This window comes from Dunckerocampus dactyliophorus, chromosome 7 (genome assembly GCF_027744805.1).
Source record: "Dunckerocampus dactyliophorus isolate RoL2022-P2 chromosome 7, RoL_Ddac_1.1, whole genome shotgun sequence".
NCBI classification, from domain to species: Eukaryota; Metazoa; Chordata; class Actinopteri; order Syngnathiformes; family Syngnathidae; genus Dunckerocampus; species Dunckerocampus dactyliophorus.
This window is the reverse complement of record NC_072825.1, coordinates 17255638-17270813: the sequence shown is the minus strand read 5'-3', so window position 1 is coordinate 17270813 and position 15176 is coordinate 17255638. Positions and strand designations below refer to the sequence as shown.

At 39.5% G+C, this 15176-nt stretch overlaps 1 protein-coding gene across 12 annotated transcripts in view; it reads left to right on the top strand.

Moving 5' to 3' along the window:
* Nucleotides 1-15176, top strand: part of cobl (cordon-bleu WH2 repeat protein) — a 70938-nt gene that overhangs the window by 15106 nt on the left and 40656 nt on the right. For 5 of the 12 annotated variants that reach the window (XM_054781959.1, XM_054781954.1, XM_054781948.1 and 2 more), the window contains exons 1-4: nucleotides 75-175; nucleotides 385-514; nucleotides 12072-12263; nucleotides 13289-13499. In XM_054781959.1, the coding sequence (XP_054637934.1) occupies nucleotides 486-514; nucleotides 12072-12263; nucleotides 13289-13499 (432 nt within the window). In that variant the 5' untranslated portion in view covers nucleotides 75-175; nucleotides 385-485. The other 7 variants (XM_054781950.1, XM_054781949.1, XM_054781952.1 and 4 more) reach the window with 6 other exon arrangements.

The following is a 15176-nucleotide window of genomic DNA, read 5'->3' as shown; positions in this document are numbered from 1 at the left end:
ATTCTCTAACATGTTGAGCAACAACAATTAATCTTTTATTTAACAATAAACCGGAAGCGGGTTTTTGTCACTGTCGAACTTGACAGTGGCTCAGGCAGAATCAGCTGGGGGGAGAACGAAGATTAAATCAAGTGGACTTGACAAGCACCAGTGTAGGTAAAATGGCTATGACCAAGTGAGTTCGTCTTCTGTCAAATATGTTAATTTAAAAAAACTAAACATAATGTTGTCCTTTGTGTGTCGTAGTTAGCATTCAAAGTACTTGCGTTGTTTTTTGCGCCAGGACGTCACCTTTGCTCACCCACTTGTTGGACCTTATGACACAATATACACAGTAAGTCGTGTTCCCCTTCAAAGTACGTGCTTTGTATTGCCAACCTCCAGGTGAAACCACGGTGGATTTCCAGACTCTTTAGGATAAGTAGCGGAGCTTTGGAGCACATCTTGAGCGCCGCAATCTTCTCCTCAAACTGGATTTCACCGCAATGACAGAATCTTCAGAACCGATTTCTGGGTAAGTCATTGAAAAGCAATTAGTAGTAGCACATGTGTGTTTTGGTTAAAGTATTGGACAGTTAGTTATGTTTATTCATTGTTGTTAATGTGGATTAACGCGGTACATTGAGTTTTCTCCATAGTTTGACTTTAATGGGCAAGAAAACATTGTCATGTAGTACATAGCGATATAGGATTACAGTATTGTGTTGATGGCATTGAGTGTATGCAGCTAGTGTCCTGACAACAGAGAGTTCCAGCATGGCCAGGATGAACCTGCCCCCCTCCCCCTCAGTCTTTTCTCTATAAGCCAGCCACACTTAGTTTAATTGTGTCTTTGGTTGCGGAGAAAGGGAACAAGGTCTATTACAGATATACAGAATGCATATCACTGACTGTTGGTGCTGTCCAAAGTGTCTCTTTATTGTTGTGTTCAGGGTGTGGCAGGTGATGGCAAACACCAGCTGGTTGAGAAAAGTAGATATATTTACTGTATAATTGATAGGTGTCCACTATGTTAGTAGTGTAATAGAAAATACTGTACTTTGATCCATCCATTTTTAATACTGCTTTCCAGCTGACATGACAAGAGGCGGGGTCCACCCTGACCTTATGGCACATAAACACATAAAGAAACAACCATTCACAGTCACATTCATACCCATGGGCAATTTAGAGTTTATCAGATTAACACATTGCACCACTTTCTACTATGGAAAGAAAAAATCTGAATGTGTGATAGTGGGGTTAATAGGTTGTGGAACACTGTATAATAGACAAATACTTACAAAAGATGACAAAATCATTTAATTTGCATCAGTGGCCATGATGCACTACTCTGGTTAGAGTGGAGATTTTCAAAAACTCCCATGGGAACAGGTAAAACAGCTTTATTTTTGTGTCACAAGAAATGTGTGACATTATCTCATGTTTTTAACTTATTTACCAACATGAAGGTATTGCCTTATGATGGTTGGCTCCATGTAAGTATGTGCTGATTTTAAAGATAATCTAATACCTCACTATATTAATGAACAGATGTGTTACAATGCGTGACTGGTCAGTTGTGGTATGTGCTAATGAGGTGTGGTCAGACGCAGAGTTACAATGCCATCTACTGCACAGAGTTGTAACGACCAGACACTCAGACATTCCCATGAAAATGTGTTTGTGATTGAGCGTGAACAGTAGGGTTGTGAACAATAAACGGACCCGACCGGATATCTGGTTTGACGAGCGTGAGATACGGTCGCAATGGTCGCACCGGTAGCAGTCTCCTGGATCGATAGGAATCAGCCATAAATTCTTAGCTTAATCTATTCTAGGGACATGCACCGTGTATCTCAAGACTAGCAACCGAATGACAGTGCATCTCAAACAACGCGAGAGCCGGGGCTGCTGGCGAAAGGATTGTCGCAAATGCGCCGTAGATTTCCATGACTGAAGACGGGAATGGATGTAAATTGTTGGCAGAAGTTACTTTAAAGATCTGATCTATCTTACTATGTATTGTGTAAAACTAAGACAGGAACAACTTCAAATTAAAAGCACTAAATGAACCATCCACCAGTACGAGCTTGGGGTTTGTTTTTCAGAGAGATTTTACGCCGCTGTGTGTGTACTACCATGATTTAACTTGAGGTTGTGGACCAACCAAATATGCACATTAGCACTCAATAACGTCATCAAATCTTACCATACCAAATCTTACTACAAATGAGGTGAAAGAAAAACGGGAAAAATATAGTAGTCTAGCGTGGGAGAAAGTTATATGGTGCATTCAAGGACCATCGGACATAGTGGGACAGGTCGCCACTCGCAGCAAACAACATAAACATGCAAAACTGTATATTTTTTTAATATCAATCGAAATTGACATTTATTTACATACAATTTGCTGTAGCTATTTACAATTTAAAATGTATTAAGTGTTTTATTTTCTTCTTAAAATTTCTTGCCCGGTGGTTGGGGACCCCCTGCCGTACAGCATGCTTGGGGATATGCTGTGCTCTTCTACGCATTTGAAAATACTGTAGTAATGTCACTAGAATTTACTTCTTTATTTTATAATGTTAGATTAATCAACAAATGTAACAATAATTGGATCCAATCGTATCGAATCCTTCTGTTTCTAAAATATAGGTTTGAATCGTATTGTAACCTGTGGATGTAGATGTGTATCGAATCGTATTTCACAAAGAGATTTACAACCCTAGTGGACAGGCAGCGACAAATCTTAGTACATAAATAAATGTTTAAAAAGGTAGTGCTTAATGTATCTCTGGCAGTCCAAATTCATTTGTGGCGCCCTGCCTCCCTTCGGACAAGGCTGAACTTCTATGCGCGCACCCATAATTTGTGATTTTTAAATGGGTTGATGGGAGTCCTAGATCCGCTGACATTCCGCCTTGTGTGAGATATTGAACTGTGTCTTCAGGCCCTCAGTTTAGTTTTTCCTCCTGGTGACATTTACTGTCATCTATTAGCTTAATGAGGCAAACAAAATATTACAAAACAGTTGTCAGTATGATGTGGTGCAGTTGTACACACATTACAATAACACGCACTGTTAGATTACATTTTCGATACAGCTCCAATGATACAGTAGTCACGATACTATTGTGTGCAAACGGGAGGAACTCTCTATGAAGTCAGCAGCTGTTACATATAGTGGTAAATATCTGATTAAGTGGACTGAAACTAGAATGTGCTTCTCAAATCATTTTATTAGTGCAGTTAACAGAATTACCCCCATATTATTTTAAGGCAGGGGTGTCCAAACCTTTTCCACCAGGGGCAACATACTGAAAATGAAAGGATGCAAGGTCCACTTTGATATCTTGCAAAAAAGTTCAATACAAGAGCTGCATCAGAAGAACCGCATCTCAGCTTTTTCATATAGGTGAAAAAGCGTCATATTAGTATGAACTTTGGTCTTGGCTCTTTTTTTCCCATTTATGCTGTTTTTTTTTTTATTTTGCAAATATTTCAACTTTCTTCTTATATAACCTTCCTAAATTTTCTACTCATAATACTTTGTCATCATATGTTTTCTATATTCCTATAATATAACTTTTTTCCCCACCCTAATTTTCCCAATACTACTTTTTTTTTCTCATATTATGACTCTAATTTTTTTAATTTATATTTCAACTCTATATATTTCATCTGAATGCTGCTGAAATGAGATTTTTCCACAAGTTTATTCTGGTAAAATGGTAAATGGTCTTTCACTTGTATCGCACTTTTCCACCTCCAAGGCACTCAAAGCGCTTTGACACTGTTTGCACATTTAACTACTGATGGCGCAGCATCAGGAACACTGGGGGTTCAGTATCTTGCCCAAGGAGACTTCCACACGATCACGGGAGGACGGAGGATCTAACCCACAACCTTCAGATTGAGAGACGACCACTCTACCACCTGAGCCATGCACGTAGGTGGGCTCCAAGTGAGAGAGCAGTCGGTGAACCTGCTGCTGGTCATCTTGTCCCATGAATTCAGTTATTTTCAGCACTTTGGACAGGCCTGCTTTGGGGTGTTTTTGCATGTGACGTGTTTGGTTTATTTAAAGCAAAATGAGCAAAAACTTTGGAGAGTCTTTCTCTGACATTTATTTTATTATGAAGACTGCTTACTTACAGTATAATTGTGGCTACTTGTGGTCATCTCCTGGCTCAACGTTGCGGGAGAATTACACTCGGCTAAGTTTCCTACAGTCATTCAGATTTGACATTGTGTATGCTTATGTGTCATTGACTGAGTCATGAGCATACTCTAATCAACACTGCCTGTAACATGTTAAAGAGTCCTTGAATCAACGTTGCTTAAATATGTTATATATTAAATGTTATATATTGTTTTTACATATGTTCTACATTGTTAGATTTTTGAAAGCAAACTCTAAATTCACACAAATTACATTTATAGTTCATAGCCTGAGCAATGATGAGCTAGCTCTTGCAGTTCAGCCTCATTTCTGGAAGTGACGCCAACAGGGTACTATCACATAGCGGCATATGCGACAGAGGATGTTTGCAGTGATTATAGTGAAGATTTGAGCGATGTGTCAGTAGCTTTCAAGGAGGAAGAAACATTTGGAGATGAAATAGAGAACTGATGGAGTTAAGCCTTAAGACATGGAGGTGAAGATTGGTCACCTTCAAAACACAGAATGGTAAGTGTAAATGGCTCTGGAGTTGCTTATTCTTCAATTGCTTTAAATTGGCTTAATGAGTGCAAAGGGGTTTTTATAGGCTGTTTGATTGTATATGTGGATAAATGTTTGCCGCCGCCCCCCACAGTAAACATTGCTGTCAAAAGATGTTTATTAAAAGACATTATATAGACAAGACATGACGTACTCTGCTCTGTGGCAACTTTGACACAGTGGTCATTCTTCCCTTGTTTTTATATTTGTTCCTGTGTACAGGCGGAATATCCTTTTTCCAAATGTTTCTTGTAACGGTGTTCCTTCGAAGCAGCCATCAGTGAAATTATCACTTCAAAGAACAGAACTTGAGGGGGACATCCTTCTGTCTCTGTTCTCTTCACTTGCTTTGTCTATTGTTGTCTTCCTCTTTTGGAAAAGAAAACACAGGATCACTCGAATACTATGAACATCCAGCAGCAAGACAATGTTTTAGCATGACTACTATTTTGATGAAAAATATATGCTTTAGCTGAGAGGTGTTACCGCAATGATGTCACTTCCGGAAATGAGGCTGAGCTGCAAGCTAATTTGTAGTGGCTGGCGCTATGAACTATAAATGTAATTTTTGCTAATTTACCGTTTATTCATTAATTGCTGAGATAATCAATGCTGATGAGGTCACCAAAGTTATGGTCTAATTCTCCTCACTGAAAAGTCTGCCTTTTGGTGATACCAGACCGTTAACTTTTCATTCGTTCAAGGTGTGACATTGCAGTCCGTATTATGGCACGGCACCATGACAGCTCACCTTCCGTTATGTTGTTTTTGTCTTGGCTGGGAGTTGTACCTTTTATTACACTGTTCAATACAGCTGGAACACAGCTCATAAAGGTTTTCAAGATTCAAGAGTTTTATTGTCATATGCACTGTACACAAAGTCCAGATAGTAACTGTCTTTGGATTGTAACTGACTGCAACTTCTTTTTAAAAAGTCACATATCGCTCCCAGAGCAATTAGGGGCAATCAAACAAAAAAAAAGTTTATTTCTGCTTGTATTCTTCAAAGTACCTAACAGAGCTGTTAACATTTTTATCGATATTTTCATTGAGACAAACCATGTTGAGAAAGTCATAAACATCTAAGATGACTTTAATCAGATGACTTTGTGGCAATCTACCATCTGCACCCTCACTTTGACTAACTTTCTCGCTTTATTGCTGCGCTGGCTTGCTACGTTTTTAAAGAGGTCTTTTCAGCCTCCTTTTTCTGTCTGTTCAGCTGTAAAAACCCAGCCACAGGAAGACAGCGGGTAGATTTGGAAGATATATAAAGTATGGTATTACTGTCTTTAGCACACACCCAGACATAATTATTGGCTACCACATCTCCCGTTTGTGTTGACCTGCATGTCTGTGCACACAGGAGCACTAGTTGTGGAGGGGTTGCTGGCTGCGGTGTTTAACTACTGATCAGGTGGAAGAATATTTGGGTGAAATTTGTATCAGAAAAATAAATGGCAAAGCATTTGACTGTACCCTTCTGTGTCTCAAAAGATCGGAAAATATGAAACGGTTGCAAATGAAACCTCCCCACCCAGGACTGCCATCACAGAAATTATCCATAGTAAAACTTCCCGTGGTCAGCCACTTACTGTGCACTGCTGCCAAAGGGAGTTTGCTCTTTTTTTTCCTCTATTACTTGAAGGCTAATTATGTATTTAGAAAAAAAGCAGAGATATGGTGGAACGATTCGAGTAGTTGGACAAAGACGGGTTTGCAACATAAGATGGACAAATTAGGGGTTTGCAATGCACCTGGTAACTTCAAAAGTTTGACTATGGTGGGAAATGAACAATGAATCATTGTTACTGGGATTGGAGAATCTTGCTCTGGATGTTCTGAACTCCTGTTACACTGTCAGTGCTGTTCCACTGCCAATGCCGTACTGTATGTGCCGGGAGGAGTTGCCATATTGTGAACGTAGCTCAACTTATGATGCCACGTCATTTCTTAGACCGCAAATTTGTTCAGACTGAATCAACATGTTAATAGAAATTATACACCACTTAGCCTCAATTGCTTCAAGAGTCAAATTAATCAATTATTTCTACTACTTAAGCAGGTAATTTATGAATGCACATTATTCCAAGTCTTTTAGCATTTGCACAAGTAAATGACATATACCTTTATTAGTCCCACAAGGGGAAATTCCAGTAGAGATGGCAAATGAGGCAGATGCCTCTTAACAAGAGAGACAGTGTGTGATCAGTGTCAAGCATGTACAGTAGACTATATTATGCAGCTGTTATGGGCTGCACATTTATTTTTGGAAACCTTCTGTCACATGTTAGTCACTGAGGTATGTGGGTTAGTCAACGAGGAACACAGACTGACATTAGGTGGAGGGATGCCTCAGTGTGCATTTTTGACCAACGCAAACATAGATGCACAGAGAATTACTGAATGTGGTTTCCCCTCGCCAGTTACATATGTTAACCCCCACCTTTTTAGAATTGAAATCAGTAGAAAGGCTAACTATGATGTCATAGTATATGCTAATGATATGAAGGTTGTTACTGGTGCCGAGTGCAGTCCAATAACCATCAGACAGCACCTGCAAGAGAAGTTTTAAAACCAAAAATGTCTTAAAAGGCCTCGTCTCCCTCAACACCACAAAAATTCCTGTCTGGAATTTGCACAAGAGCAGCAAACATGGGACATTGAAAGGTGGAAGAACATTTTTGTCTCCCTCCCAATTCTTTTTGCATTTTGAAGCTCTACTTTAGCTCTAATTAAGAGCCAACAGTGCAAAACGTAAAATTCTTGCAATTTTTCAACTGGTCTTAAATTTTGACGAGGGGTATATTTGGTAAGGACAACTCTACAGGTACAGTTTGTCAAATACAACTTTGAGTTGTTCTTACATCCAGGTGTGCACAAACTACAGTTAAATCTTAATTTTAAAAAGATATAAACAGTTATCTGTAATTGGTTATCTGTATCTGTATCTGTATCGTTCTTGAGAAGCAGAAACTTACTGGTATTAGCTTAAAAAAATGTACAGTATATTGTGCATCCATAACATCCGTCCATCCATTTTCTATACTGCTTCTCATTAGGGTCGCAGGGGCATGTTGGAGCCTATCCCAGCTGACTTCGGACGACAGGCGGGACTGGTCGCCAGCCAATGGCAGGGCACATATAGACAAACAACCATTCACACATTCATTCACATTCATTCCTATGGACAATTTAGAGTCGCTAATTAACCTAACATGCATATTTTTGGAATGTGGGAGGTACCCGGAGAAAACCCACGCACACACGGGGAGAACATGCAAACTCCACACAGAAATGCCCAAAGGAGAATCGGACCCACTGTTATTGTGTTGGCCAACATGCTAACCACTAGACCACCGTGCATCCCTAACATATTACATTATAAAATTTGCACTCATCAAAGGCTTTAATGTCTTATTAATTTATAAGTAATATAATAATAAATATAATTATTCTAATTTTATATAAAAAACATACATAGTATTTATATCTATCTATATCTATAAAATTGATTTTACACTCATCCCCATTCCCATGAGTACTTAAACCTCTGATCTATAATATAATATGAGCATCTAGGCATGTTGGGAGGCAGCATGTCCTAACATAGTTCATGTGTTTATGATACTTGACTGATTCGTATTGTAGGTTTCTCTTTCGCTCTTAATTTCTTTGATTCTCATTTGTCATTTGGGTCTTGTGTGTATTCAATATCCACAGCTGCTACTAAACTGACGTCTGCACTTCTCAGCAACCAAGTGGTGTAAATATAGGTTGCCATGGAGACACCATGACACCCAAGTGGCATGTTGGCTGGGTAGCCGGACATGTGTGTATGTGTGTTGAGTATGCAGGGAGTGGCTGAATGCAATGTGGGTCACTCACATAGTGCCCACTGCATAAACAGGGATTAAAACTCAAGTGTGCACATATTGTGGGAGAGTGTGTGGTTCTAGTGTGCATTTATCCACAGACTGCGCACACAGACACAAGTGTATATTGGGTGTTTTGAAGTAGCAATTGGTTCAAGCTTATTTGTCACCATATTAAATACATGTCTGTTTACACACACAGTAAAATTACTTATACAACATAATTACAATAAATGGAGAAAGTGTCTCAGTAATTGATTATTTATACTCGGGACAATCTGTGCTACATTTTTGACTACCTACTCCATTCCCAATTAGTGCTCTACATGAGGGAATAATGACTCATTGTTTTGTGAACCGAATGTGGCACATGGTGTGTTCTGTATTCCCTGGTTTAATAGGCATTTGACTAAGATTTCTTTGATTGGCCATGGGAAAAACGATCATTTTGTAATTATAGATAGTAGAAGGTACTCAGGAACATACTTTTTGTGCGTTTTATTTCAGCAATAAAACAGATAAAACAGAACATCCCAGAGGCTCAACTCAACCTTTTCACATTAGACCAAGGGTCTCTGGTGCGGCCCGGTGGCTATTTGTGGCCCTCTGCATATTGCAAAAATTGTTATAGCATATTTATTTTCAATGACAGGAGGACGTGTACATGTAACGGTTGAAGTGACAAGTTTGTAAGGAAAGGCTATTATGCTGTTGTTCTACTGTTTACTGGTCTTGAGCACCCGAAAGACCAATGTGTCACATACAGTCAGGTACCTTTATTGGATGTTTATAGAGATGCTTCCTTTGGACTACATCCAGACTAGTACAGCACAGTACTCAAAATATATCCTTGTACTAACAGACAGGAAAAATCAAGTCACTTCCACATAGCGCAGTCCCGCTCTGGGGGGGAGATGTTGTGTCTTAAGGGGTCTTTTTGTGCACATGTTTGCAAGGGAGAGAAAGTGTGGTGCGTCCAATCTAGCTGTGTTATTAGGGATGCACAATATTTTCTTTTCAAGCCAATACCAATACTGATAACTTCCTGCTTCTCAAGACTGATACTGATAAGTTATTTATATGTATATATTTGTTCGTTAAATGTTGATGTGTGCATACCCGGAGGTAAGAATGACTCATAGTTGGGTTTGACAAACTGTACATGTATATTTGTCTTAACCAAGTATTATGACATCACTGCCGTTAACAAAACATTTAAAAAATAGCAGCGGATCAAAAGTACACACTGTAGCTCAAAGGAGTTTACTAGCCGACAAAAGCCGGTGTGTTTAACGGGTCGTCCAGCGCCATCATTTCGATGATGAAATCACGGATTGCTTTAGTCATCTGGTCGTCTCTGGTAAACTTTTTGCACTTTTCTAATGCCACGGCAACAGGAACGAGGCCTGGGCCGCGGGCGTCATAGTACTGCTTGCGTTTCAAGTGGCTGATAACGTTTGATGTGTTGATGCTCAATGTTTTTTTTCCCTCAGAGTGCAATGTTTGCAAAGCATTTTAAACATTTGGTGAAGTCTCTTCCTCTGAAACAGTGAAGAAGTCCAACACGATCCACACCATGTTTGTTTCAAGCGAGCTTGGGAAGTTACGACAGGCCGTTTCAGCGTGTCACAGAAAAGGAGCGCATGATTTGTTCAGGCTAACCCACCTGCAGCACACTACGGGTAATCTCGCGTCATAGAAGCATTTTTTTTTATCGGTTATTGGAGCTATTTTTTAAATGTTATCAGATTTATCGGTATGACATGATTCCTCATAATTATTGCGCACCAAGTCCTGCCGAGTCTCACATAGTCCACCTTTATTTTCCTTCCTTTGACACCATACATTAAAAATGAAATACTAACTAAAATAATATCTTCATTATTATCCAAACCACCTAACAAAGGCGGTGCAGTGCACCTGATGTTTAGTGATCAGAATCAGCTTAATTCGCCATGTGTGTTACTACACTAGGAATTTGACTCCGGTCTAACATCACTCTGTTACACAAAGTACAGCAATAGTAAAAAAAAGTTTACATATAAAGGAGAGGAAGGAGAATACTACTATACATATTTACATAGAGCATTATAGTGACTTGCTAGTGCTGTCAAATGATTCAATGTTGTTTAATTAATGTCATTCCGACAACGAAGGGACAAAAGATGCGTTTGTGAGTTGGAAATACATATATGTTGTTGAAATTGCACTGCTGTTGATGTGTTCAGGTTAGATTAAAGTTACAGAAGAGCGTCAGACTCTGTGTGACTCTGGGGGGAATTACACTGTGCCGCCGTCTGTCGTCAGTGAGATGCGCCTTGCCATAAGGCGAATGCGTTAATTACGCTAAAAAATGTAACGTAATTAAATTTGTTAACGCCGTTAACATGCTATTTTTGACAGCCCTACTAATTACAATAATAGTTATGGTATTTACAGTGTTACAGGTTCACTATGTTACGCCCAGGGGAAGAAACTGTTTTTACTGGTTGTTTTGGTGAACAGTGCTCTTTATTGCCTACCGGGGTGCCTACCGGGGAGAGGAATTGAAACTGTGTGGGTGGGGTGTGAACAGTCCGCAGAGATGTTGTCCTGCCCTCTTCTTGGCTCTGGACTGGTACAGTTCTTCTATGGTGGGCAGGCTGGTCCCGATGGTTTTCTGTGCAGACCGGATTGTCCGTTGCAGTCTGCTCTTGTCCAGTTTGGTAACAGAGCCAAACGAAACTGTGATGGAGGTTCAAAGAGCAGACTGTATTGTAGAAGGTTGTTCGCAGTTGGCAATTTCGCAGGTTGAACTTCTTGAGGAGTCTCAAGAAGTACGTCCTCTGCTTTTTCCAGATCCTGTCGATGTGGGTACCACTTAAAGTCCCCGGACTCCAGTCCATTGAAACCACTTTTTACATTGCGTAATCATTTAGTTGATGTCTTACTTGACAGTTAATGGTTAACTTAAGGTTAGAGTCCGCTTTCTGTGTGATGGTCATGCATTCTTTCTTCCCTGACCTCTTTTTACGCTGGAATACCTTGACAGATGCATATCAGATCACACACACACATTCTGTCTAGAGTGAGTGACAAATCCTGCGAACTGAATTTATAAACACTGTTAACAATTGTAGAACATTTAATCTACACAAGGACTCCTTCTGACGTGAGTGGGATGTTTTCCTATTGTTATCTTATCTTATGTTTGTGTTGTTTAGACTGGGAGAGTTTGTGAAGTTATACAAGAGCTATTGGTGTTTGGTTTTTTGGCAAAATATATAATGCAGGCAGGCAAAAATATGCTACTTGCTTGTTGTTATCTGTTATGCTGTGTAAACAATACTTATTGGAACCACAATGTTTTTTTTATTGTATTTGTTGATTCATAATGTGGATTATGAAGTATTTACATGACCACTAAATGATATTTTAATGTATTTGTTCATTCATAATGCGGATTATGAAGTATTTATGACCACTAAATGATATTTTATTTTGCCACTTAGGAGAATGAAGGCACGTGCACCACCTCCACCACAGGCCCCTCAACCTGCTCCTCGTCACATCTTTACACATCCTGTACCTGATGGGGGTGGAACACAGGGCATGGACTTCAGAGAGAACATGATGAGACTGACAGTGCATTTCGAGTTGACGCTACCGCAAGGCTACCGGACATCTGTAACTGAGGATGGAAGGTGAGAACAGATAACAGTTGTTTGTGTTCATTACATTGAATAATCCTTTGTTCGACTAAAAACAAATCAAATTCTGCATACTTCAAATTATTTTACAATCATTTTTTTCCTGCTTGGTGGCATTGTTTTATGTTGTGTCCATTTGCAGGCACCAGTAAGAACCTTTTAACGGTTTGTACCCTCCTGGTCTGTTTGGGTTTCTGTGCCAGTGGGGCCTTTTCAAGGGACCTATTCCCAGTCTCAGCAGAAGCTTTGTCCCTGGGAGTGCACAGATGGGAGCGGAGCTTTTAACTCGCAGCCCCTAATGAGTTGCTCTCCTTTCGGGCAGAAAACCAGGAATTTTTGTCCCTGGTACAGAACAACAAGTCTTAGCTGTGTTAATTTGTGGTCATTTTTAGTGCACTATTTTGTGTTTTAATGACATAAATGTACTTTAGAAGTCTTAAAACTCTCCCAAACATCATTAGCAATCAGAAATATTCAATACGTTATTCCTGACACCGTTAATGATGCTTGCTGAACTGAGCTCTCATGACATTGAGGTCTCTCGAGATTTACTAAGGTCTTGTGCGATATGCTGACATCTCACTTGACGTCACCGATAATGGCAGTTTAACGACGGTTAAAGTTTTTGTGTTAATTTTTGAGGCAGAAGTTTTCCCATAATGCTGCTCTGTTACCAAATTTTGAAGGACTGGAGGTTTCGAAAGTACCACTACAGGTGATCCTCGTGTTACAAATGAGTTCCGTTCCTAGACTGTGATGTAAATTGAGTTTTAGTGTAAGTAAGATTTACACCTAAATTGTTAGCTTTTTGTCTTGAGATCATCAGGTGAAAGTGTGTTGCAATTAGTATTCTCTTTACTGGAACTAAAGCTAGGTTGGCTTCGTAACTCAATCTTCTTTCCTCATCTCTTCTGTGGTTCTTTCTTCCAAACTCCCTCCCACCATTCCTACTGCCCATCCTCTTCCTCCTTCTCTTTCACTTTCTTCCCCCCTCCCCTCACTCTTTGTTCCTCTGTCAGTAAGGCGCTGATGGACTTGCTGGTTGACCTGTGTAGCCGCTACCATCTGAATCCAGCACTGCACACCCTGGAGCTCTTGTCGCCCGAAGGCCACTCTTTGGGGTTCAAGCCCAACCTACTGCTGGGTTCCCTCAATGTTGCCTTTGTCCTCATCAAAGAGAAAACCTACGAAGAGAAAGCGGTGCGCAGACCGGCACCTAAACTCCCTGAGGTGATCTAGTTTTGTCATTTGAATGTTGGTGCTGTCAGAGACGCTTAAGGTTTTTAATGTCTAACTTAACACTTTTCTGTTGATATGTTTTGAATGTAGGTTATTTTGTAGTTGTAAACATGGTTATAAAGTGCAATAATCCTTGTGACTGTCTTCAAGACAGTGAGCTTGTTTTTTTTTAATAATGTGTTTCTGCACTTACCTACACTATATGCATAGCTCTTTACACTAAAGTCCTATAATATCTACCTTTGCCGTCTGACCCCTGGCAAAAAGCGAGGCCTGTAGGTGGCCATGGTAAGGCAGGAGTTTGATGTAGTGTGTTTTGAGTGTTATTCTGGGCTTTTAAAAATACTTTTGTCACATGTGTGCTTAGCTAGTTTACCCTCTCTCTTCTTTCTCGCCATGTCTCTCCTACAGTTTGAATATTTGATGAGTGCCTTACCTTTGGTTACCATGCATTATTTCTCGTCTCAGGACTCATTGGCTGCGATGGCGCCATGTGAACATTTACTGGCCTATGGCCAGGGAGTGACACAATCTCTGTCTTAATTTAACAAATGTATAATATTTGAATATACTGTAGCTATTGTAAATCTGACTGACGTGGTGTGAATAGTTTTATTTGACCATGAACATGGGTCGATGTTGCTATTATTGAAAGCCATTAACTTCTATAAAACAGAGTAATGCATGGATAACTTTTGAAATTGTACAACCTCTCTCATTGTCCGACCAGTCAGATGCACTGTAGAGGCTTTACATAAGCTGCTTGGTGCATTTTTTTGGTTTTCTTTAGCATTCTCATTAGTAAATGTGTATTTGCAGTGCAGAGTGGGGTCTCATTTGTTAATATCCACAGTGGGTGGCTTGCCATATTTTTAAATATTTTCATTAAGCAATGCCAAAATAATGAGTATGTTTACTTACTATTTAATGGTTTGGATGTTGTATTTTTAAAGTTGTGTGCCCTTCTCTTTGCATTTTGCTGATTTTGTTCTGCATGGAAATCGAAAGCATGACAGTTCAGTATTTTTGTCTTAGAAATAGTCAAACTTTTGTTATCGCACGGCCCGTTTTTTTGTATGATTTGGTTTTCTTCAAATATGTTTGCTAAAATTTTGCTCGTTTTTTGTGTACTGTCTGTTTTCATACAGCATTGCACTTAACAAACTAGTCCATATGCCTTGTAATGTATTGTTCCGCAAAATCCCTCACCAGGATGTATGGGAGGTCTGCATCAATAATAAGTCCCAACCGTTTGTCATTCACAGCTATTGTTTCCTGCGTGAGAAACTATAATTATTTTTTATTAATATTTTTGACTGTCTCAGTTTTCGTATGTTGTTTTTTGTCTGACCTTTTGGAACGAGTTAATGACAAACCAAGGTTCCACTGTTTATAGATTTTTTTCCATGTAATATACAGTAGGTCATGCCATTACTGTGCCTAATCGGTTGCCTAATGTCTCATTTTTTTTAAAGTAGTTTATACTAGCTGTCAGAAGTAAAGAATGTGTCAGAAATCCTTTAGTCCTTGTTGATTTTCTCTGGACAAAAGGGGACAATTGCATGTATTTTTGTACCGCCCCATTTGTAACTCACTGGAAGAAAATGACTGTTGTACAACACGATTGGGAACATTTGTCCAATCACATTAATTAGCTATATACATTTA